We start from the raw sequence: 22,347 nt of genomic DNA, 5'->3' as shown, positions 1-22,347 counted from the left end.
CCTCCAACGACTCATTCGGCGCAAAAGGAAACAGCAAAGCTGGCAAGAGGGGACTCTCCCACAATTACTACAGATGGAGCTGTTCCTTGCAGTGGTGTCGTGTTTGAACGAGTGTTTTGTCCACGAGTTCGCGCCACGAGCGCGTCAAGTCAGCCGTATCGACGCAATCGCATCAATACACCATCACGGGGATGAGTAAGGTACATCACACGGTGTTTATGCATCCATCCATCCATCCATCCATCGGAGATCCGTTGGAACCTCTTGGCTGCCTGGCTGCTGCTTGCATGGCTGCTTTCTATCTCGATCAATCAGCCTCTGTCCATATTGCCCAGAGAGTGCAATGTCATCCATTCGTCATAAGGTGCTGCTGCATTGGGATAGAAGAGCTGAAAAGCTACTATGCCATTTGAGAAGGAATAATAATAAGAGACTCGTTAATTACAGTAATGCTACAAAAACGACGACGACCAATGGTCGTCCGCAGAACGCTGATGCCACTCCACTCGCCCACGATGTATACATATAATCCCAGTCAACGCCGCCCTGATTGGCCCGGCGGAATACCCGGTCCACCAATTCTGTTGGGGCCTTTCAGTAACCAGCCCCCCTGGCCACCCATCGGAACGTGCTCCCCGATCACCATTACCACACACGTTGTTGTTCCAAGGTCAAGCTGCTCGCTCAGACGTGCACCGCAGCGGAGCCGACCCCCACTCCCCCCTCCAGATGCGGCAACATGTCCTTCTCGGCAATGCAGCTGTCAATCGTCACCGTCCGCTTGCCCGCGACGACATGGCGCAGCTCGTCGACGAAGTCCTGCTGCCACGCCTCGGCCGCGTGCACCGGCGTCCACCCCAGCCGCTCGCGCGCCACCGTGCCTTTCGTGGCTCTGTGCCCGGCCCACCCGACCTCGGCGACGACGACGTTGCCCGCCGTCGTCGTCGCGGCCTCTTGCAGGTCGACCTGCCGGATGTACTTGCGCAGCGGCGTCATGACGCCGTCGCCTCCACGAGGTAGCACGCCCGCGGCGAACGCGGCGTCGAGGCAGCCCTGCGCGATGTCGCGCATGTAGACGCGGCCCGCGGTCGGGAAGACGATGCCCCGCGCGCCGCTGGGGAGGTTCGAGGCAGAGTTCTCGACGATGTCGCGGACGCAGCGGACGTACAGGTCCGCGAGGTCCGAGACGTGCACGTAGTCAATCACGCCGGTGCCGTCGCCCAGCTGGAAGCCGTAGCCCTTCTCGACGACGTACCGCATCATGATGGGCACCATCAGGCCCGCGCGCTGGAACAGGCCCTCGCCCTCGCCGAAGATGCAGGGGGCTTGGATGCTGACGGCGCCGACCTCTGGCGAGGGGCCGGAGACGGCCGGGTGGCTGAGGACGGCGAGCTCGGAGGCGCGTTGGGGGTACCACTCCCGCGCGTTCTCGGCCTTTTCAAAGTCGTACACGGCCGTGCCGTCGGCGTCGTGCAGCTCGCGGTCCGGGAAGGCCTCGCCGGTCAGGGGCCGGTCGGACACGTTGGAGCAGCCGCTCGTGTGCAGCATCCAGGGCTTTGCGGCGGTGGAGTTTCGCTGTTGCTGCCGGCTGCGCTGGCGGAGCCCGCGCACCATGGCCTCGGCGCTGGCCGGGTGGAAGCCGGAGCCGGCGTTGATGACGATGTCGTGCTGGCTGGCGAGCATCTCGATCAGCTCCGTCTCGTCGTAGTTGCGGAACAGGATGGGCAGGACGCGGTCCCGGCCGTAGGTCCGCAGCAGCTCGTCGACGCGCTCCTCGCCGCGCACGAGCACCGACACCTTGGGCAGGGCCCGGATCGAGGCCTCCGGGCTCGTCAGGAGGCGGTGCAGGACCGTGCCGCCGACGTAGCCGGTCGCGCCGGTGAGTAATATCTTGGGGTAGGAGGAGGAGGACGACGACATGGTTTCTGTGTCTGGATGGGGAAGGAGGAGACGCGGAAGAAGAAGACAAGCGTGATCTGCGGCGGGAAAAAGCAATGCCGATCGGTCGGTGAGAGAGAAGCGAGGGTATGTATGTCTGTTCTGTCTTGGTAGGCGTACTGAGTGAGAGGGTGCAGATGTAGAGTGAGGGAGGGATATTATACAATAAGCAAGTGTAAGTTGGATCTGCGTAACCGATGGGAGAGTGGGAGCTGCAGGCGAGAGGTCATTTGTAGTAAAGTGCATGCTGCACCTCCCCTTCGAGATAAGAGACCTGTCGGATTTGGGCATGATGTCCGACATCTCATGTTACGTGGCATTCCCAGTCCCTACACAGTCCCTACACACCCCCATTCTCTGCCCCAAACTCCCTGGCCGGGTCTGGTCTGGTCTGGTCTGGTCTGACGTTCAGGCCATGCACCACGAGAGAGCTGAACCCTGGAATGAAGCAATGGCCGCATACTACGCATGGCTGCATCAGAAGTAGGGGCTGCTGCTGCATGGCTCTTGCATGGGTGGTATACAGTACATTGTAGGTTAACCCCTTCGAGGTGCGTTGGTGGATGGTTGGATGGATGGATGGATGGATGGATGGATGGGGCCCCCTCCCAATAGTCAGGGCCCCATTCCCCTTATGTACTACTATTCCCGGTACCCTTGGCCCGGTCGCCGCGGGTGGACCACCTTCCATCTCTTGGCATACTATGTGGGCTGGGAAACAGGGCACAGGCTGACAGGTTGAACCCCCCGAGTCTGTCTGGACCCAAGGCCTTTTCTCCCAGGATTTCCCAGGAAGATCCCTTCCTCCAGATGGCGTCCGCGATAACCAAGGTTCTTGCAAAACGTGTTTCTTGCGCCATGTTGCATACCTACCTACATAGGTATTGCGGCGGATACGGCGGGGAATCCGTCGACGGTCGCAATCGGACCAATCCATGGCTAGAGCTCTGCGGCCCCTCATGGCGCCTGCGACGTTCATCTTACGAGCAGAGATGTGCATCTGAGTATACCGAGCCCGCATTGGTCGATAGCCACCTTCGGCCTCTTACCGTGTCTTTTTTCGTAAACGAACAGCACATTTAGGGGCGCAATCTCGATATGATACGGTCGCCTCGCTTCGGCAGTTGCAAACGAGGCAGCATGATTCATTGCTGTATTGCATATCTGTTGATCTTGCGTCGAGATCCAATGATCGCAATCCTTCCTAGGGTTGGCTCTGGCTAGGACTATGCATCTCTCTACTAATACTTTACCACACGTGGGCTATCGTCCCATCCCACGGTGGAACAAATTTCTCCGGTTGTTTCGGCTGACAACGTCTGTTGTGTACGGACAAAGGATGTTCCTTTTGGGTATACCTTTGCACACTCGTGATGGGCTTACTCAACTTCTACTGATGGCCCTTGGTAGATCCTGAAACCAGGCTCTCAATGCCGATGGCAGCCGTTCTCGTGTGACTGCGATATGTATTGCGAGGATGGCCTGTGACAGACGACCTGTAATAGACGCCCATGTCCGAGTTGCCGTCGGCACAAAGGGTGTGGCGGTATTGATTATAAGCTGCCTGGCAGAGGTACTCGTTGGTATGAAAGATGAAACACAAAAAGGAATTTATAGTGCTCACTACCGGACTTGAACCGGTATCCGCTTGACTACTACTTATCTCGAGTACACGTGCTTTCCCATTAAGCCAAGTGAGCCTCGTCGGTCGTTCGTATATTGGCAAGATGTACTCGGCGATCAGCTTATTGCCACTTATGACCTTGACCGAGTCCATATTATGCAGCGGCTTGTATTCACTTGGCGACGTGAAACACGCAAAAAGGAAATATTTGTCTTTGGTTTTGTGATGGTAGTTATCAAGGCCATGCAAAAGGTACCAACGCTCACTACCGGATTCGAACCGGTATTCGCCTTACTACCAATTGCGTATTTGCCGGGAGTAAACGTGCTTTGCCATTAAGCTAAGAGAACCTGCTGCTGCATCTCTGTCGTTTATGCCTACTCGGCCATCAACCTATTGCGCTACATAACCCCCTCTGTGTCTTATTGGGCAGCACTCCCAGCTTCTCAAACCGGCCATCGGCCGTTCCTTGACCCCGGCTGGGCGGCTGCGCAAGACTGCGCACGCCTATCACGAGGTCGACTTCCTCGCCATATTATAAGATACTCCGCAAGCACATGTATGACACCACCATGACGGACTTGGAGACGTGATGGCGGAGGTCCGGTGGACACCCCCTTACGCAATGCCGCCCAAGCCCCTACAGGGTATGGTATTCGCCTCCTAGCCGTCGATGGTGTGTCTCCGACTCGGTCTACTGCTTACTAGGCATAATACCAATCTATACATTTATCTACCTGCCGTCCCCCACCCCAGGTCGACGTGAAACTGGAAAAGCTTGGCTTATCCCTTGGGCCGTTACAACAACAAGAGCCTGACGACATGCTTGGTGGTTTGACACAACAGTGCCGTTTGGTAGATGACCGGGTTGCGTTGACCTGGCTTTGTATCCTACCTGGCAAATGTGCCAATGAAGGATGCCTTTATTGTTTCTCGTTTTTGGACTAGTCTTTTGTTCCATGAAGACAATGTGGCAAATGATGGCGCTGCAACTCGCGAGACTTGTGGTCCTTTCCAGACTCCCCGTCGACATTCCAATTTGTTTGGTAGATAGCCAGGAATGGCTCTTTTGGCTTCTTCGGTCTATTTGAAGCTGGTCTAATTGGAGATGATCTTGTGGCCTTTGGATTATTGCACCTGTATAGCTCGGCTGTTGTTCTTCACCCCGTACTTCTCCCGCTTCCGCGTCCTCTGCTCCGCGTCCGCGTCCTTGAGCTGCTCGTTGAGCACGACACGGATCACCAGAACCAACGCAAACGAAGCCCACGACATCGCAACCAGCCCCGACCCGCCGCCGATGCGGATATGTACGGCCTGCGTCATGATGTCGACGAGCCCCGTGATCAGGCTCACGGCCGAGACGATGACGGACGCGATCAGCAGCGCGTACAGGGCTATGGCCGGGACTAGCTTGAAGAAGGTCGCGAACCCGAACACGTTCTCGGCCAGCGTGCGCTTGCCCTCGGGGTGCTTTTTACCTAGGGTGAAGCCGCAGACGATCTCGCCCACCAGCCCCAAAAGGAGGAGCCAGGCGCAGGCGCAGGCCACCGCGTAGACGATCATGGTGGGGCCGAAGGTGAAGAGCATGACGCCGCGCTTGAGCGAGTTGCTCGCGTTGACGAGCTCGCGCTGGACGGTGTTGCAGCCCTTGTCGATGGGCTCGCGGAGTTTCTGCTGGACGTCCTTCGGCATGAGGAAGATGCTCGTCACGTTGGCGATGAGGTCGCCGGGGGAGAAGCTGAAGATCTTGCCGCCGTTGGCGACGGGGTCGAAGGTGGTGTTTTGGCCTCGGAGAAGGTCAGTAACGTACGAAAAGGGGGAGGGGGAAGGATGACTCTGGGTTTCACTTACCTTCGCCGAATAGAGAAGTACAATTCTGCGGCGCCGTCGAGAACTTGGTCGTGCTGTTCGTATACTCCACCGAGCGCGGTACCCTGCACCACGTCGTCGTATGCAACGAGTACCTCTGCGAGATGCCCAGCTCGTTCAATTTCCGCACGACGCGCAGCCCCCACTCGTTGAGCTGGTCCTCGATCTTGGCCAGGACCTTCATGACGAGCTTCTCGACAATGTCCTTGATGTCGCCGATGTTGTCGCCGACCTCGTCGGCGAGGTCTTTCGCCTTGTTGGCGATTTGGGAGGTCGCGTTCTTGACCTTGTCCTCGGCGCCGTTGACGACGGTGCCGACTTGCCCGGAGGCTTTGTTGATGCCGTCGCCGACTTTATTGGTCACGGAGCTGATGTCGATCCTGCGCACGAGTTGACGCGTTTGCGGCTTGTCGACGAAGGCGATTTTGGTCCAGTTGAACTCGGCGAAGTCGCCCATGTCGATCTGTAAGCGCCGCCTGTGTTAGTTGATGAAAACGTTTCCCATCTAGGCTCTCCCCAGGACATCTGTTTCTCTTACCGATATGACGGCTAGCGTGCTTGGCATCTCCGCATCGCCCCGTCCCACGCCGAACGCAAGTGTCGTCATGATGCTGACGGCGAGTATAGGCAGCAGGAGGGCCATGGCTGTTTTGTTGGGAATACCAGGGAACTTTCCCCTGACCTGTTTCGTGACAGGATTATGAATGATCCAGGACAACATTTTTTGCTGGTAATAGTAAAATGAACGTGGCTAAAAAATTAGAAGTGAATAAACAATAGTATAAAAATTGAGATTCGAGTGAGTGTGCCGGTTTGCCATTTTCGAATAGGCAAGCAGCAGACTCTAATATCTCTTGCCATGACTTTTCTTTATTCCATTGACTTCTGGCGGATGAAGGGATAACCCCGTCCGGTCCCTTTATCCAAGAGGTCACTACGACAACAGCCCGAGTCCCAATCACCTGCTATTGCCTTTTGTCGGCCAGTTTCATTGTTTCGTCCCGATTTATTTCTGGAAGCCCCAAAAGAAGGCCGCTTAACTAAGGGGCGAAAAGAAAAGGAACGTTGCCCCGACCAGACTGCCGATCATACAGGCTAGGTTGCTGTCATCCCCCCCCCAAGTTTCTTTGTGGGGAGGCTAGGGAAACCAAACCCGGCTGCCCTAGTCAATTGGCAATGGCCGAAACAACCTTAAATGGACGACGGGCGATAAATCAAGTTATGTAATTTTCAAGAGTTCAGCGGCGTTCTGATACGCGACCTGGACGAACTCTGCCTGCGATACCAAGCCGCTGTTCCGCAGCGCCGCCATGAACGCCGCGCCGTCCTCGTTGCCGGCAAAGGGGTAGTCCACGCTGTACAGAATGCGGGTCCGGTTGGTGTTGCGCACGAGCGCGGCGACGGGGTCGAGACTGAAAATGCCGCTCGTGGTGACGTAGGCGTTGCCCGCGTACACCTGGTCCAGGGTCCGGCTCAGGCCCGGGCTCAGAAACAGGTCCGACCGCCACAGGTAGTACGGCACCAGCTCGCCCATGTGGCCGGGGACGCGGCGATGGCGGCCGCGAGCTCGTCGTTGGCGGTCGCGCACGCGGGGGCGACGAGAGGACCTCGGGGACGGGGACGTGGGAGATGACTTGGATTTGGATGTTGCTGGCGTCCATGGACGCGAGGCGCTGCGCCCCGATCTCGCGGAGCTTGGGCAGCGTGCCCCCGCCGGGGCTGCCGCCGCCGCCGATCAGCGCATTGAGCGGGTTGGCCAGGAACTGCTGGGCTAGCGAGGGGGAGAGCCAGTGCTCTTCCAGCGTGTAGTAGGGAGGGAGAGTGCAGTTTCTGGTTGTGGCCGGCTTGCCGTGCTTGCTATTTGCTCCAATGGAAGCGGCGGGCAGGCCCGACGTTAGCGACGGAAGCAGCGGGAACAGGAAAAGGCCTGCCCGGATAAACGAGTGCATGCTGTCGGAGCATTAACGAAAGTGGTATGAGAAAAACTGGCGAACGAGCAAAAGGCGACGGTCTGCTTCTCTGCGCTTCTTTACGGCTTCTTATGGTGCTTCGGAAACTCGCACTTCGACTTGCATACGATGTCGTCGGGGGAGGTGGGATGTCTTGGGTTTTGAGTTCACGTTACGTATCCGCGTCGAGGGGCCTGCCCGCCCGCCCACAGAGTGTGTTGACTTCGGAAAGCCATTGCGTCAGTAGATGCAGCCATCCGCGAACTCACGTTTGAAAAGTGATCATGGGCTTAAACCTCCCAATTGCGGCAGCCTTGGCCAAGACCGGTCTCGACTTTGGCGCCAGGCCCCTCGTCTTGGGACATACAGCAGGCATAAGAGTTCAGAAAGTAACACGCATTTGTCTGTGTGATAGCTTCATATTGCCGACGTACCAACATGGACCAGATACCTCCAATTGTCGCATGAATCAGGGGCACGTCGCACTATTGCCCGGTGCTTCCATTAACGTAGACCTGCGTCCGGAATGCCCCAACGTCGATGTGCTGTCTTGACCCTGTCTCGTACACTCAAGCCCACCCTGTCGCTTCCATCAAGTTTCTCCGTCGCTGTATGAGGCGCGCAGTCGACATTTCTCAGCCGCACGTGGCTCCGAACCGGCTCCCGATCTCGTCAATTCGCCGTTCATCCTGGCACACTTTGGTGCCTGTACAGGTCTCCTTGACGGACAGCTTCCCGGCGCTGCACTGGAAGGAAATTTTGTTGTTGCTACATGCGTAGAATATAGTTATGCGTCAGTGAGTTCGGCATATTCATTCAATGGCACAATGGGAATTCAAAGTTCGAAATGCATGGCGGCTGTTGAGATAGCTGGGAGCTGACTGACCCGCAGAACACATCGCCGTCTTGGTGTTTGTCGCCACTGCACTCGCCGGCACCGGCGTGCGCCATGACCACGCATAGTGCGATGAAGAGAAGGGTCGCGATGGACCGCATTTTGATAGCCGAGAACAGATAGACCAATCCCGCGATAGCGTTGGAGCTGGATAAGGTTTCCTCGCCTGTGGAGAGCTACCAGGAAGTTGCAAAAGAAGAAAGAAGAGAAAAGAAAAAGAAAAAAAAAGAAAACGTCCGTAAGGCTGGCTTATCTTACGCTGCCCGACTTGGTGACACCCCGCCGGGGGCTGAGCGGCCCCCATGTTGCAGTATTGGATATGCAGGTCTTCCGACCCGGTCAGTTTAACCGAACCAATGTAACGTTCGTGCAGGCAGAACATCTCACCTCGGCATCGGGTTGCTGCAGAATCTGTCGATCATGGGCATCTAATAGGGATGACATGGCAAATTCTGATATCATGCTTGGTTCAAGGCTGGTCGGTTCACCTTCAAATCTCCGGTATCCTAAGGTGCGTTGAAGTGTTACAATCCATGTTCTTACCCCAATCCCCAGGGCGATTTGGTCAAGTAGGACTCGTAGTTTTTACAGGTCCAGGACTTATAGTGTAGCTGTACAAGTACGAGCAAGTCCAAAGGTGTCTTGATGTTTAGTTACTCAGTCTCGATATGGATCTATCGAAAGATAGGAGTGACTTCAGATAATGAATAGGGGCTTGGCGCTATCTGCCGGAGGCACAAATACCTATTTCTGATGTTCGACAAATAGTGTCTCATTCTGTACTTTGCCAACTGTATCGGACTAAGCAACGTATCCCAAGCTTAAAAAATGGCATCCCAAGACGGAGGGTAACGGATCCATGTCTTATGCACATCATAGGTCCTCCTGGGCTTTTACGGCTTTACACAGAAAGGAGTAGAAGGGGTCACAGTGAAACACGTATATAATTCTTATTAGCATCCATAATCACGATTGGATTGCCATATCCGAGATCAAGTACGCAGACGATGCGTCGGTCTGAGTCATGGTTTTGTTCCTGTCGAGTGTGTCTTGATATCGGCCACCAGAGATATTGGAGAAGAGAATACATAGGCACGACTGAAGTTGGAGATTACAAAAGGGGGTTTGTTTGGCTTCTGGCTTAGAGGCGCTGAACCTTTGAGTGCTTCCCTCGACATGTCAACCGGTATACTTGGGAGAAACATGCGTTCCCGCCATATCGGCGGCCTTCTTTTTTAAGGGAAAAAAAAAAGAAATGATGTTCTTCTCTCAGCCCAATTTGCTGCTCTACCTACGGCGGCCAGGAGGTCGTGTGGTTGTTGTGAGCAGACCTATTCAAGCTGCGCACCATCGTAAAGCATGCCGAAAGGAGGAATCAGGATGAGAGTGCCCATACAATGACCATTGAGCCTCATCGATGGCAAGGTGCTCGCGCTGCATCCACTCCAATGTAATTTTATGTCGTTCGTGCTGGGATACCAAAAGAGCTATGTAATATGTATGGAAAGTTAGGTACCAATTGAAGTCCAGGGGGGTACAGAAATGGCAATGTCCCTATGGCTTTCTTTTAGGGGTCTTTGTGGTGTACCAATCAGTACCCTACCGCTAAAAATGTGCCCCCCACTTTGGCCAGCCCCGATGGCTCGATTTGGTGGGCTGATTTTTCCACGGGCGCAAATACAACACCATCTCACCATTCACTCAGCAACTTTGTGGGCAAAATTAGAAGAAGAAAAAAGAAAGGGAAGAAGAGAAGGGGAGGCGAAATAGAGGTTTAGAGAAGGAATCCAAAGTAAAGGAATCCCGACAATAAGGGGTGAAGAGAGAGGGGCCTTGTTCGAAATGGAGGAGCTACCGATGGAGCCCCGCGGCCTCTTCTACCAGGACAACTTCGTCAGTCCCGCGCACGAGGCCGAGCTGGTGCGCCTCTTCCGCGAGGAGCTGGACTGGCCCGTCCGCCCGCCCGGCACCCGCCTCAGCCTGCACTACGGCTACACCTTCGACTACAAGACCTTCGGCGTCGACCCGGACATCCCCTTCAAGCCCTTCCCGGACTGGCTGCGGCCCCTGATCCCCCAGACGGTCCGGGGAGGCCTCCCGCCCGCGCAGGTCTGCCTGCAGTACTACCCACCCGGCGCGGGGATCCCGCCGCACGTCGATACGCACTCGGCTTACGACGAGCTGTACTCGCTGTCGCTGGGGGCGCCGTCATGATGCAGTTCCGCCGGCCCCCGTCCACTGCTGCTGCTGCTGCTGCTGGCGCTCCCGAGACCACAGTTGGGAACGAGGAAGAGGAAGAGGACAAGCGCGCGGAGCTGGACCTGGCCCCCCGCAGCCTCCTCGAGATGCGCGGCGACTCGCGCCTGCACTGGACCCACGGCATCAAGAAGCGCAAGACGGACACGCTGCCGGACGGCACGGTGCGCCCCCCGGCAGGACCGCTGGAGCATCACGTACCGCTGGCTGCGGGAGCGCGCCGTCGACGAGAACACGCCGGCCGAGTGCGAGTGCGGCAACGCGCGGCTGTGCGACACGGCGCAGCGGCGCGTGGGGATCGAGCGGGAGTACCGGTGGAAGCAGCAGGAGCAGGAGCAGGAGCAGGAGCAGGAGCAGGAGAAGAAGCAAGATGGGCCACAACCGCAGGAAGCGGCCAGCTGAAAGGGAAGGGGGAAAGAACATCAATCGATCAACCTCACACTGACAGCCAAACGCTTGAGCGATGCACGACCCATCACGTGTCGAATGGCATGTGCAAGCATGCAGCAGGTGTCATTTGGATGGGATGCTGCCTACTTACCTACATCCTACAACCGAAACATGCATCACACCAAATCAAGCAAGCAGTCAAGAGTGACTATCCGCCCAGTTCCCCAACTCTAGGAACGCTTCAATGCGCTCATGCGCCCCAAAAATATCGCCGCGCGGATGTTGATATGTGTTCTGGCAGGGTACGGAGGCGAGGGCTCATTCTCTAAGCAGCACCGTCTCAGGTCGGCGGTCATGGCTCGTACCGTGAGCAGTGCGGCTTGGCAGACTCTGAACTGTGCGTCGAGACAATCTTCGCGCCTGGTTATTCAGTCTTAACTATGACCTCAGGGCATAATCATCGATGACCTTGGTGCTGTTATTGGTGTCGGCCCGCGAGTCAACGTAGGAACACACGCACTGAAGGGGTAGACCACGCAGTTCCTTGTGGCGAGGTAGACTTGGATCAATCATACTTGATAGCGTCAAATGATCGAATTTCTCTTGGCATTGATCTGACACGCATGATAACTAGCTGATTGCTGCCATGTCGGCCATTCATGAGCCGGCCCCGGAGGTCTAGCAATCAAGTAGGCAAAGTCTTTCATTCGAACAACACGACGTAGGCCTGTAAACACCCAAGCTTGCTTCTTGTCATTCATCTATCTATCCCGTACTATAGCGCAAGACGCGTTACCCAATAATGCCATCATGTCACCATGCCGATTCCACCACTGCTCAGAAACTCATGAGCAGGTCCAGAAGCTTGGGGAAGTTAGGCGACCCAAGCCCCGTAACCGGATCCCACCCCTTCGCCGCCGTAAAGCCCGACGAGCCGCACCCGGGGTTACTACCCGCCGTCACATCGAAGAAGACCTCGGGATGGGCATACTAGATAAATTGTTTGGTCAGCCATCAATCAGTCTCGTCTTCTCTCCTCATCACACAGACGCTCTTCCCAGATATTAATTAAACAAAAGGACTCCATGAGCGAACGACTTACCAGAATAGGGTTGATGAAGCCCACCGTGCTCTTTCCCGCCTTCAACCGCTCTTCATTAATCAGCGTCAGTATCGCGCCCCACACCGGCGCCGACAGCGACGTCCCGCCGATGAGGAACCAGCTCCCGTTGGTGTAGACGACCTGCCGATCGCCCACGGCCGCGACGTCCGGGTACGCGCGCCCGAGGCTGTTGTAGACGCCGTTCGTGACATTAACAAAATCGCCGTCCTTGGGGAACGCGCCGTAGGGCGCGAACGGGAGGGGCCGGGCCGACCTTTTCGAGGTAGTGGCTCACTTGGCGCTTCTGCCACTCGGGCGCCGCAAAGACGTTGCTAAACCCACCGCCGCTCCCGAACCGCGCCGTCGCGACCTCCTTAAGTCGCTCGCCCGGCAGGGGCGCCGTCGCGTCGTGGTGCCGGTCCCACTCGGTGCTGCCGACGGCCAGGACGTAGGGGCAGGTCGACGCGAAGTCGGGACCGAACAGGACGGTCGCGTTGTCCGCGCCGCCGCGGGGGCAGTCCGAGCCCACGCCGTCGTCGCCCGACGAGATGACGACCGTGGTGCCCTGCAGCGCGAGCTTCATCCACTCCTTGCACTGGCGCTGCATGTAGTAGTCGGGCCAGTCGTGCTCGCTGCCGCCGTACGAGATGGAGATGACGTTGGTCGGCGCGTAGACGCCGCACTGCAGCTGGCCCTGGTACCCGCCAGGGTTGGGGTCCGGGTACGACGGGTCGCGGCACCGCTCCTCGGTACAGTCGCCCGTCTCGCCGTAGGCGCTGTAGGTGCAGTAGCTGCCGTCGATGGCGTCGAGGAAAGTGTTCCAGAAGCCCGAGAAGTTGTATGTGCTCTCGTAATATTCGTCGTCGACCTGGTACAGCACCGTCTTCTGCGGCCAGATGAGCGGCCAGGACGCGTCGAAGTCCAGGGCGGACTCGGAGCCGGGCTCGCTGATAGGGAGGTCTGGGGACTGTTCCTCGAAGGCGCCCACTGCGCCATCGACGAGCCTCTCTTCTGGGTACGTTCCATTTGGTATGTTCATGTGTCTACCGAGACGTGTTAGTCAAATAAGAGCGGCTAACAATTTCATAATGGAACGTTGCATAAACATACGGGTAAAGCGTGGCAAAGAAAACGTCCAGGTCAGCCCGGCTGTAATGGTCGTCGATGCTCTCGAATATGCCAAGCTCGTTCCCGGGATAGGATGTTGTCCCGTTGGGCAAGTTGTACTGGACTACACTCGGTAAGTACTGGCTCGACTGTGATTGACAAAAGGCTGGCTGGACTCAAAACGACGGTTTTTCTGCCGTTTGCGTTGGACAGCCACCTGTCGGAAAGTTCAACGATGAACAAACACTTGAATGTACGCTGTTCCACACTGAACCTTTGACAGGTGGTCGGTCACACAGACACGTTTGCTGGCTTTACCCCTGGTTCGTGGCGTTGAACCCATCCTGTCTGTCTGCTTTACAGAGGCCGACGTGGTGGAACGAGCTGGAAATAAACTCACCTCTCGTGCATTCCGCCGTGACGTAGAGGTCGCAGGTAGTAGCATTAGGATTCGGGAATTCTGGGAGCTGCGTGATCGCCGGACGAACGACGTTGCCGTTCTTGAGGCCTCCCCGCTTCTCCTTCCTCTGGCTGCTGCCATCCTTGCCGCCTCTCGTCGCCGCCGAGCGCTTCCGCAACCGGGTGCCGGGCGTCACGTAGTCGACGTGTTCTTGGGCGTGCGAGGGTACATGGTACGACTCGGTCGAGATGTCACGTGTGCCGTCCGTGTTGTGCTGCCAGACGTGGAACTCTGCGTACAGCAGGCTCTCCGCCTCGGCTGCCGTGGCATCAAACTGGATCCACTACAACAACATCGCACGCGCGTATGATGAGCAAACGGCAACATCGACGAAAGGACGGCTATGTAACTAGCCAGCCACGTACCTGCTTGTTGACAGACTGGGCCACCCGGTCTCGGGAGATTCCCGAAGCGACCACCCAGTCGATCACAGCGTCGGCGCTCGACTGCTGCGGGGCGAAGAAGTCGATGACTTCGTCAGAGCTCATGTGTTTCCCGTAGTTGATGGATTTGGGATTCGAGCTTTTTGGCGAGGGGTTTCCTCGTGTTAGTTGTGATTGATTGGACTGAGTATGGGTGGTACGTTTGCTCACATATCCATCAGCCTATCATGTCCGGCGTCCAGGTTGCTCTGCTTCAAGCCGATCCTCATGGGCAGGATGGCGCGAGGATGGACCTTGGCTCGCTTGGTCCATTGCTGTCCCAGCCGAGGAACGTGACGCTCGTGGAGGTTGTGCGTAGCAGGAACCTCGCGCCTCTTCAGCCACGAGGGGCTTCCACGCTGCGGCACGGCCACGGGGTTGGCAACGGCCTCGAGGGCGAGGCCGGTGGTGAGGGCAGTCACCAGGGATTGGATGAGCATGACGACTAATGGTCAATAAAGACCGGGTAGACAAGTAGAGGTGAAGGAGTAAGGAGAAGAGGCAAGCTGGCCCTATCTTGTTGACCCTCAAGGGCCATGGCGGCCTTTATAAAGGAGATATTCGGCACCTGCATCTGCTCCAAGCGATCTGGTCGTGACCTGGTCATGCAAGCGAAGTGCACATCTCGATGTTTGCTAAGCAATCCATCGGAAACAGAGCATGGTATGCCATATCCCGCGCAGATTGCAGCGGTCATCGAAAGCCGCAACAAGCGAGAGCCACGGGAGGGGAGCCTATCATTGCCATGTCCAGTCCGGGGGTGGTTATCGGACCTTCCTCATCGCTACTAATGCCGCAACCTAGTACGTGATTAGAACCATGCAGTCAGATCAAAGACGACGCGCCAATGCACGGCTTGACGGTTCGATGCGCAACCGACATGGTGAGCGGAAGTGTGAGCGACGCGAGCTCCCTCATCCGGACTAGCTTATCAGGAAATGGCGCGAGCAATCGTGCGTATTGATAGGTCGCCATCGTTGCTCGTCAAACACCCCTGAATCCTGGTCCATAGCCGGCCCCGCAGGCTCGACGGCCGGGTCGCTTCTCATTTCTCGATTGGTCGCATTGGTTCCTCAGAGGACTACCAAGCTTTGACTAGACGGCGATATTCCTGGGCAGGAAGCTTGATCTCACTTCTCCCGTGGGACCCCATGAGTGAATGTCTGGTACATCCTGTCATGAGTTTGGACATAAGATTGGTTTCATTTCGGTGCTTGGGTACTGCAGGGAGCGTCGGGAAAAGAACCTGGAGTTTGTGCTGATCGTCTTGTTGATAGCTCATATCCTGTTGCCGTCAAGCCATGACCTCCCGGCAGAATGCACCAGCCTTGTTATGTGACTACCAACATATATGTTCCAGTCACCCAGCTATAATCGGGGTGTCGCCGCTTGCTGCTGCATTCGTCTTGCATAGGTGGCGTTCGAGCCCTATGGAAGACTTAATAGCCGGTATCAAGTAACATTGGAAACGCGGATGGGTAATGCATGGAGTTGGTAACTCATCCATGGCGACGAGGGCGCAGTAATGAGGAGCTGTCTTGGTGTAAAATCTAAGGAAGGTCTCGGGGGGGGTTGTTCAAGTTGTAGGTAGGTATGAATACATGGAAGACAGATCAACGGGCAAGCAGAACTACAGGCTGTTGGGCTGTTTATTTCGGTGATGCTACTTGAATGCAACTGCCCAGATGTCTGGGTGGCGCTTGCCTCATGTAAGTGGTCTGTTGCAGTTACAGCGCCTTCAGCACCCGCTTGAGGACATTGGCTGTCCACTGATGCGCATGGATCGACACGATGCAGTACGACATGAGATTTCTGGCAACCCTACATATTGGGAACAATCATCTTTTGCTGGCACCTAGCATCATCTTCAGTGTTTGATCGGGACTCAACGAGGCAAACACAGTGAGAGAAGGAAGGAGGAGGCATCCCTGCTTCCTTCCTTTGGCCATAGGTGGGGCACTTCAGGCACAAGTGCCCAATCCGATAAGCAGCTTTCGCTGTACCCCTCCCCCGCCATCCACGATAAGAACAAAAAATTACTGGTCCTGTCCCGCATTCGCATTCGAGGCCATCGTCGCGGAGAAGCTGGTGCTACTTGGTAATGAGCGATCCAGTCATACCTACACAGAAATCATGGCGCCTTACGACAGTGACTCGTCTGGAGGCGAAGAAGAGGAGTACACCGAGACCAACGTCTTGCTGGGCTACGCTTCCAAAGACGCCGACGATGACACCATCAGCCGCCTGGGAGGACGCCCTGTAAGTCCTACACTCTCCCAAGCACACTCTGGGCGCTAGGGTCGCGGAGGTGACTCGATATTTACTGCGCCATGGCTATATTCTTTTGGTGGTTCTAATTTCTGATGCATATTTGCTTCAATATTTAGGAATGGCTAGACCCTTCTTCGCCCCCGTCGGCCGCGCTCGCCAGGTGCAAGGTCTGCAAGGACATGATGGTCGTCATCCTCCAACTCAACGGCGAACTGCCCGAACAATTCCCCGGCCACGAAAGACGGATCTACGTATTCGCATGCAGAAAGAACACCTGCAGGCGGAAAGATGGCAGCATTCGCGCAGTTCGCGGCGTACGGATTGCGCCAGGCTCCAAAGTCGTCGCGGCGAAGGAGGAAAAGGAGGAGAAGAAGCCGGCACCCCCGGCCAAAGCTGAGCCCAAGCCGATCACCACCGGCCTAGGAGAGTCCCTTTTCGGTGCCAAGCCGATTGGATCCTCTACGGGCTCGGCCAACCCGTTCGCGACTGGCAAGTCGTCTGGCGCCGCCCCGAGCAATCCGTTTGCCTCCGCCGCGAACCCCTTCAGCAAGCCTGCTGCGCCGGACGCCGAAGAATCGAAGCCAGCAGACGCCGAGCCTAAAGAAGAAGCTACAGTTACGGAGAAGGTCGCGGAGGCTGTCAGCTCTTTACCCCAAACCTTCGCCGAGACGCTCAACCTCAACAACCCCCAGGCCAAGTCCGACAAGCCCGAGCCCACGGAGCCCTGGCCCGCCGAGAAGGACCTGCCCGCGCCCTACCCCGTGTCGTACCTGGCCGACGCCGACTACGAGACACTAGACCCCACCCCGGCCCCCGTACCCCAAGCCGTGCAGATGGACGTCGACGACCCCTCGGCGGCGGGCGGCAGCGGCGGCGGCAAGGAGGAAAAGGACGTGTTCGAATCGACCATGGACGCCGACTTCCAGAAGTTCGCCGACCGCCTGGCGCAGAACCCGGAGCAGGTGATCCGCTACGAGTTCCGCGGGCAGCCGCTGCTCTACTCCAAGACGGACCCGGTCGGGCAGAACCTGAGCACGGGGCGGAGCATGCCGCGGTGCGGCAACTGCGGCAGCGCCCGGACGTTTGAGGTCCAGATGACGCCCAATGCCATTGCCGAGCTCGAGGCCGAGGAGATGGGGCTCGAGGGCATGGATTGGGGCACCATCATCGTCGGGGTGTGCGACTCGGACTGCCAGGCCCGTGGGGTCGGTGAGGGCGAGGCGGGATACTTGGAGGAGTGGGCGGGGGTGCAGTGGGAGGAGTTGACGATGCGACGATGATGACGGGGGAAGAATACATATTGAATGAATGAACGACTAGCACATACTACGGAGCAAACGGGGACGGGAGGCGGTCAAAAGTTTGGGCAAGCTGCCGACTAAAGGAAACGCTACTGCATTGCCTATTCGTGGTGCTCATGTTCCTGTCACAAAGAGCTTGCGTAGATGTACTATCTATGGGATTCAAAATACACCCCCAAGGAGTTCGCACTCGTTCGTCACATCCCAGCGTTTGTGTTCAACTGCCAGTTTCCACGAAGCAATACGCGATAATCTATTAACCCAACATAGCCCAGATGGGGGAGCACGATATTACACGGTGATTGCAACATCGTCCAGCAGGGCTCTCATGGCTCCTTCACGGTTGGCATGCCGAATGATGGTTGAGGAGGCCTTGAGGAATTATTATTTGCGAGATGAGTGTCCCAAAGCAGCTGGCCAGATTCCGAACGATCCAGATGTGGATCGAGAATCATCCTATTGACGGGGTCCCCGGGAAGAGGAATCATTGGAGATACCCTTTTCCACCAATCACCACATGGGGTTGGCAGATGTGCCCCTTGCAACCGCTCCCCCGCCATGGCCGGGCAAGCGACCCGTCTTGGCACAATCTGCCATGGAGCTAGCGGTCAATATACGCTTGAGCTAGGCCTTCTTCTTCTGCGTCCGACTGTGGTCATGGAATGGAACGCTGCCGAATCTGGCATGTCCGGAGCGTGGATGCCGCTCGGTACCCTCCAACCCCCCCGGCTACAGCACCGCGGTCCGCGGGCCTACTCACAATGGCACCGGTACGAATGCTTGCGTGTTGGCCATGATAGGTTAGTGGCGGAATGAATCGGCGACGACGGAATAGCTACCTAGTTACTACATGTATATATATATATATATATAATGGGAGATGGTAGGGCTCTCGTGTGTTTTCCCCATTGCCCTTTGGGTGGGCACAATCCCGTCAGCTGCAAGAGCTTGCGGCCATCTGCTTCTGAAAGTCGTTTCGGATCGCCTACCGTGTTCCTCCTAGGCCACGCTCACCACGACAGCGAAAGTCCCCCCCCACCCTGGCGTGAAGATGCAGTTCTCCCTCTCCAGCCTCGTCATCCTGGCGCTCGCCGCCGCCACCGCCTCCGCGCAAAGCAAAGTCAAAGTCATGCTCCTAGGCGACTCCATCACCCAAATCACCTGCTGGCGCCCCAAAGTCTGGTCGCAGCTCGCCTCGGCGGGCCTCGCGGGCAGCGTCGACTTCGTCGGCAGCACGCGCGGGCTCGAGTCCAAGTGCGGCGCGGCCCCCGCCGGGTTCGACCCGGACCACGAGGGCCACTCGGGCTGGCAGGCGTACGACATTGCGCGCAACAACATCGCGGGCTGGGTCCAGAACACGAAGCCCGACGTCCTGCAGTTCATGCTGGGGACCAACGATGTCAATATCGGGAAGCGCGGGGTTCAGGCTATATTGGATGCGTACACGACGATACTCACGACGACGAGGGGGCGAATCCGAACGTCAAAGTCGTTGTAGGTTTTCTTCTCTTTCTTCGTGGTGTGTTGTGATATACGCCCTTGGGGCGAACAGGGTGGTTGGACGGGTACCAGCCAACTGACAAAGTCCATTGAACAACCGCATGCTGATAACACACATTTGCCCCCATGCGCAGATCGACAAGCTGATCCCCACGAGCTGGAGCGACTCCACCATCGAGTCCGTCAACAGCGCCATCCCGGCCTGGGCCTCGCAGCACAGCACCTCCGCGTCCCCCATCGCCGTCGCCGACTGCTCGCGCGCCGCGGGCTTCACCAACGCCATGCTGCAGCAGGACGGCGTGCACCCCAACGACCTGGGCGACCAGTTCATCGCGCAGCAGGTCGGGCCCAAGCTCATCGCCGCCATCAAGGCCGGTGGTGGGAGTGCACCGGTCGCGACCACCACACTGAAGACGTCGACAACGGCAGGAGCACCTTCGACCCCGACGGGGAACTGCGCGGCCATGTATGCGCAGTGCGGCGGGAACGGGTGGGCGGGCGCGACGTGCTGTGCGCAGGGAGCTTGCAAGGTCTCGAATGAGTGGTATTCGCAATGCGCCTAGGCTTAGGCTTGGGCTTGCTAGTCGAGAAAATGCATCAATGGTTCTGGTTCGGAAAGTTCAGGGGTAATGTACCCTACATACAAGCCGAGAATACTGCATTATCCAAACGCGTCCCGAACGTTTCCAAAGTCGATCTTAGCAGCTACTGTTAACCACCGTGTGTCGGCCTTGGCTTGCCGTATCAGGTAAAGTTGCATATATATATCCGAAGAACAATGAGAAAAAAAAACACGCGGCGAAATGCCTTCAGGGGACGGACGGGAAAGAAGCAGATCAGATGGTCAAAAAGATGACAAACTCGTCAGAATGTCCGTATGCGCATGACAATCCCAAACACCAGCACCCTCCACTTCCTAGTTCTTTCCTTGTTGGTGGGCCTCTATCGGACAACTTCAACTTTACGGCAAGATCACTTTTTTCGTCTTTTGCGTGGGTGGGCCCTTAGCGCTACTTCGGCTGCCTTTACCAAACCCCATGATTCTCCCTGTTGTTGTTGAGTCTCATACTCTTCCAACTGAACCAGTCCGTGTCGAGAAGCACGGAGGTTGCGAGAGTGCGATGAAGCGAAATAAAAAGCAAAGAGAGCATCAGTCTGCATCTTCGATATATCACGACCAGAGAACAAGTGGGCTGTCAGCGCGAAGGTTGGAGTCGGATGACAGAAGCGACGGGGCAGCCTGCAGCTTTTTACTCCTCTGGCGTCCAAAAGCCCACCGAGACGGTGGATACTCGCTCCAGCGAAGGGTAGATAGCCCTGTCATCTCCATAGGTACTTACTTACTTGGAGGGCAGATGATGAGTATATCTTTATTTTTTGACTACGGGCGTATACTTCAATGGGCAATCGGACGGCGTTGGGAGGCGGGTAAAGAACAGGCTACGATTGGGCGCTGCCAGGCAGCATGAAGCCGGTGAAAGGCTGTTCCAGTAGCGAGCGACTGTCGCAGCATCCATCCACCGAACCAACGGCCAGGCCGTTCAATATAGCCTCGGAAACGTGAGAATGGGGCCAATGGCGCATGTTAGAAGATCTTTATTACGTAGTTCATAGAGAGCGTGCAGAGAAGTCGTTTGGCTCGCAACCTGTCCCTGGGGAGCAAGTGAGGAGGATACAGAGGTTGAGAAATGGTGTCGCGCGAAAAGTGGCATCGCTGAAGTTGTCAATTGTCCCTCGTCGGCGGGGAGAGCGGACCCAACGAACCAAGCTAATGAATGCACCTGCATATGACATGCATATTCTCCCCGTAAATATAGCCAGCAGGTCACCAGCCATAATTGTAGTAGTACTCGATGTAGAAGACCAAAAGAAGGAAATGGGCTTCATAGTAGATATTAATATAGAAAGAAAAGGCTTTAAAAAACGACAAAAAAAAAATTGCGCGCGCTGTGAAATTCGAATTCAACACCCTCTACCTCAAGCCCACTTGGAACACCCAGTCTCTTTTGTCAAGGGAACTGCTGTGAGTTCAAATGGTTCAGGTGCATGTGCGGTAACATAGCTTGGTTCAGTAGCGCTCGGCGTGTGCGAGGCTTGGAGTAGTCAACGGTCCGGCTGTGGGACGTGTCTGTATGGTATGTACGTATCTTCCTGTTAGGACGAAGATAGAGGTAACGGTTTGGATTCAATGAGGCGAGTAAACTCAGAATGTTTCCAACTAGACCATCGGTGTCAGGCGTTGAGCTCCGAATTTAGTTGGGAGAGGTAAAGCTATGACGGGTTATATTGCTGCGCAGAGGGCTGTTCTGTAGTGTCCTGAGCCGGAGTATGTATAACCGGGTGAGAGTGTTTCAAACCTTGGAAAGCTTTGGCCGTCGAGTGGCAGAAGAGTTGGGGTCTCGAAGTGAAACAGAAAAGTGAAGCCGGACAGGAGAGAGTGCTTTTGCACATATCATGTACGAAACAGGAGTTTACTGCTAATACAGAAGAATGGACAACAGTTTTGTTACTGGTGTGATGGACCTGCAGCTGCAGAAGTTTCTGTTTAGTGAGGCCCCGCTGACGGTGTGCATGGTTCCCCTCTTTCGGCGACCAGGTCCAGAATTGCCCTATTCAGCCAACTAACTGGTCCACTTGTTCTAGGGCCCAGAGCGAGCGCGGGACGAGACGATGGACTTGAGTAAGTGCTCCCTTTTGGCCAATAACGCTGCAAGAGGTATGTATTAGCCCATCTCACTGCAGTTGGTAGTAGGTGTAATAGTTTGATCGGTACACAGTAACTGCGAGCGCAGGATACAGCGCCGACGCAGTAAATCAACCTAGTTTGCACCAGCATTTCCATTCCATGTGCGCTCCAGCGGATCACTAGAACCAAGGCAAGAGTCATGATTCCGTGCCAATGCATGCCCTGCACCGGCCGTCAAGCCCTCAAGAAATCAATGTGAGGATTTCGGATCGATAGCTGGAATCAGGTCAGGTCAGCTCGGTCAGGTCGGTCAATCTGCCAGCTGCGTCACTGCAAATATGGAGTCCTTCGTTATGAAATGAATTAACAGCATCTAGCCAGTTTCTATCTAGGTACTCTATGGACAGGGATATCATGCCAAAATCAGGCTATATGCAAAGAAGAAGAAGTAAAATAAGAGGAGAAAGAAGAGAAATCGTTTTCGTCGACCGCGGTACAGCGGCGCGAGGTTGGTGGCCCGTGACGACGCGTTCAACGGCTGCTGAGTCGGAGCCGGGGCCTCTATACGCATGGGCGA

The 22,347-nt window shown here is 56.2% G+C and overlaps 8 protein-coding genes across 8 annotated transcripts; 3 read left to right on the top strand and 5 right to left on the bottom strand.

Moving 5' to 3' along the window:
- Nucleotides 1-684: 684 nt before the first annotated feature.
- PG986_014115 (uncharacterized protein) lies at nucleotides 685-1,920 on the bottom strand (the record flags this gene model as incomplete). Its single annotated transcript, XM_066850337.1, has 1 exon — nucleotides 685-1,920. One exon carries the CDS (start codon nucleotides 1,918-1,920, stop codon nucleotides 685-687), a length of 1,236 nt encoding a protein of 411 aa, XP_066692575.1.
- Nucleotides 1,921-4,690: 2,770 nt separating this feature from the next.
- Nucleotides 4,691-6,074, bottom strand: PG986_014114 (uncharacterized protein; the record flags this gene model as incomplete). The annotated part of the gene is made up of 3 exons (XM_066850336.1): nucleotides 4,691-5,349; nucleotides 5,414-5,894; nucleotides 5,970-6,074. The coding sequence occupies 3 exons, from the start codon at nucleotides 6,072-6,074 to the stop codon at nucleotides 4,691-4,693; spliced, it is 1,245 nt and encodes a 414-aa protein (XP_066692574.1).
- A 576-nt stretch (nucleotides 6,075-6,650) lies between these two features.
- Nucleotides 6,651-7,380, bottom strand: PG986_014113 (uncharacterized protein; the record flags this gene model as incomplete). The annotated part of the gene is made up of 2 exons (XM_066850335.1): nucleotides 6,651-7,038; nucleotides 7,097-7,380. The coding sequence occupies 2 exons, from the start codon at nucleotides 7,378-7,380 to the stop codon at nucleotides 6,651-6,653; spliced, it is 672 nt and encodes a 223-aa protein (XP_066692573.1).
- Nucleotides 7,381-8,015: 635 nt separating this feature from the next.
- Nucleotides 8,016-8,376, bottom strand: PG986_014112 (uncharacterized protein; the record flags this gene model as incomplete). The annotated part of the gene is made up of 2 exons (XM_066850334.1): nucleotides 8,016-8,148; nucleotides 8,267-8,376. 2 exons carry the CDS (start codon nucleotides 8,374-8,376, stop codon nucleotides 8,016-8,018), a joined length of 243 nt encoding a protein of 80 aa, XP_066692572.1.
- Nucleotides 8,377-10,117: 1,741 nt separating this feature from the next.
- On the top strand, nucleotides 10,118-10,933 carry PG986_014111 (2OG-Fe(II)oxygenase; the record flags this gene model as incomplete). Its single annotated transcript, XM_066850333.1, has 3 exons — nucleotides 10,118-10,429; nucleotides 10,495-10,695; nucleotides 10,748-10,933. The coding sequence occupies 3 exons, from the start codon at nucleotides 10,118-10,120 to the stop codon at nucleotides 10,931-10,933; spliced, it is 699 nt and encodes a 232-aa protein (XP_066692571.1).
- An 825-nt stretch (nucleotides 10,934-11,758) lies between these two features.
- On the bottom strand, nucleotides 11,759-14,452 carry PG986_014110 (Tripeptidyl-peptidase sed1; the record flags this gene model as incomplete). Its single annotated transcript, XM_066850332.1, is given in 7 exon segments — nucleotides 11,759-11,911; nucleotides 12,024-12,251; nucleotides 12,262-13,066; nucleotides 13,134-13,254; nucleotides 13,531-13,873; nucleotides 13,956-14,112; nucleotides 14,184-14,452. The coding sequence occupies 7 exon segments, from the start codon at nucleotides 14,450-14,452 to the stop codon at nucleotides 11,759-11,761; spliced, it is 2,076 nt and encodes a 691-aa protein (XP_066692570.1).
- A 1,693-nt stretch (nucleotides 14,453-16,145) lies between these two features.
- On the top strand, nucleotides 16,146-17,563 carry PG986_014109 (uncharacterized protein; the record flags this gene model as incomplete). The annotated part of the gene is made up of 2 exons (XM_066850331.1): nucleotides 16,146-16,271; nucleotides 16,400-17,563. 2 exons carry the CDS (start codon nucleotides 16,146-16,148, stop codon nucleotides 17,561-17,563), a joined length of 1,290 nt encoding a protein of 429 aa, XP_066692569.1.
- A 1,072-nt stretch (nucleotides 17,564-18,635) lies between these two features.
- PG986_014108 (uncharacterized protein) lies at nucleotides 18,636-19,647 on the top strand (the record flags this gene model as incomplete). The annotated part of the gene is made up of 2 exons (XM_066850330.1): nucleotides 18,636-19,078; nucleotides 19,170-19,647. The coding sequence occupies 2 exons, from the start codon at nucleotides 18,636-18,638 to the stop codon at nucleotides 19,645-19,647; spliced, it is 921 nt and encodes a 306-aa protein (XP_066692568.1).
- Nucleotides 19,648-22,347: the final 2,700 nt, after the last annotated feature.

Source organism: Apiospora aurea, assembly GCF_038362705.1.
Source record: "Apiospora aurea strain CBS 24483 chromosome Unknown utg000010l_segment0_segment0, whole genome shotgun sequence".
NCBI classification, from domain to species: domain Eukaryota; kingdom Fungi; phylum Ascomycota; class Sordariomycetes; order Amphisphaeriales; family Apiosporaceae; genus Apiospora; species Apiospora aurea.
Note: the sequence above shows the minus strand (reverse complement) of the source record. Positions and strands in the feature narration are given on the sequence as shown.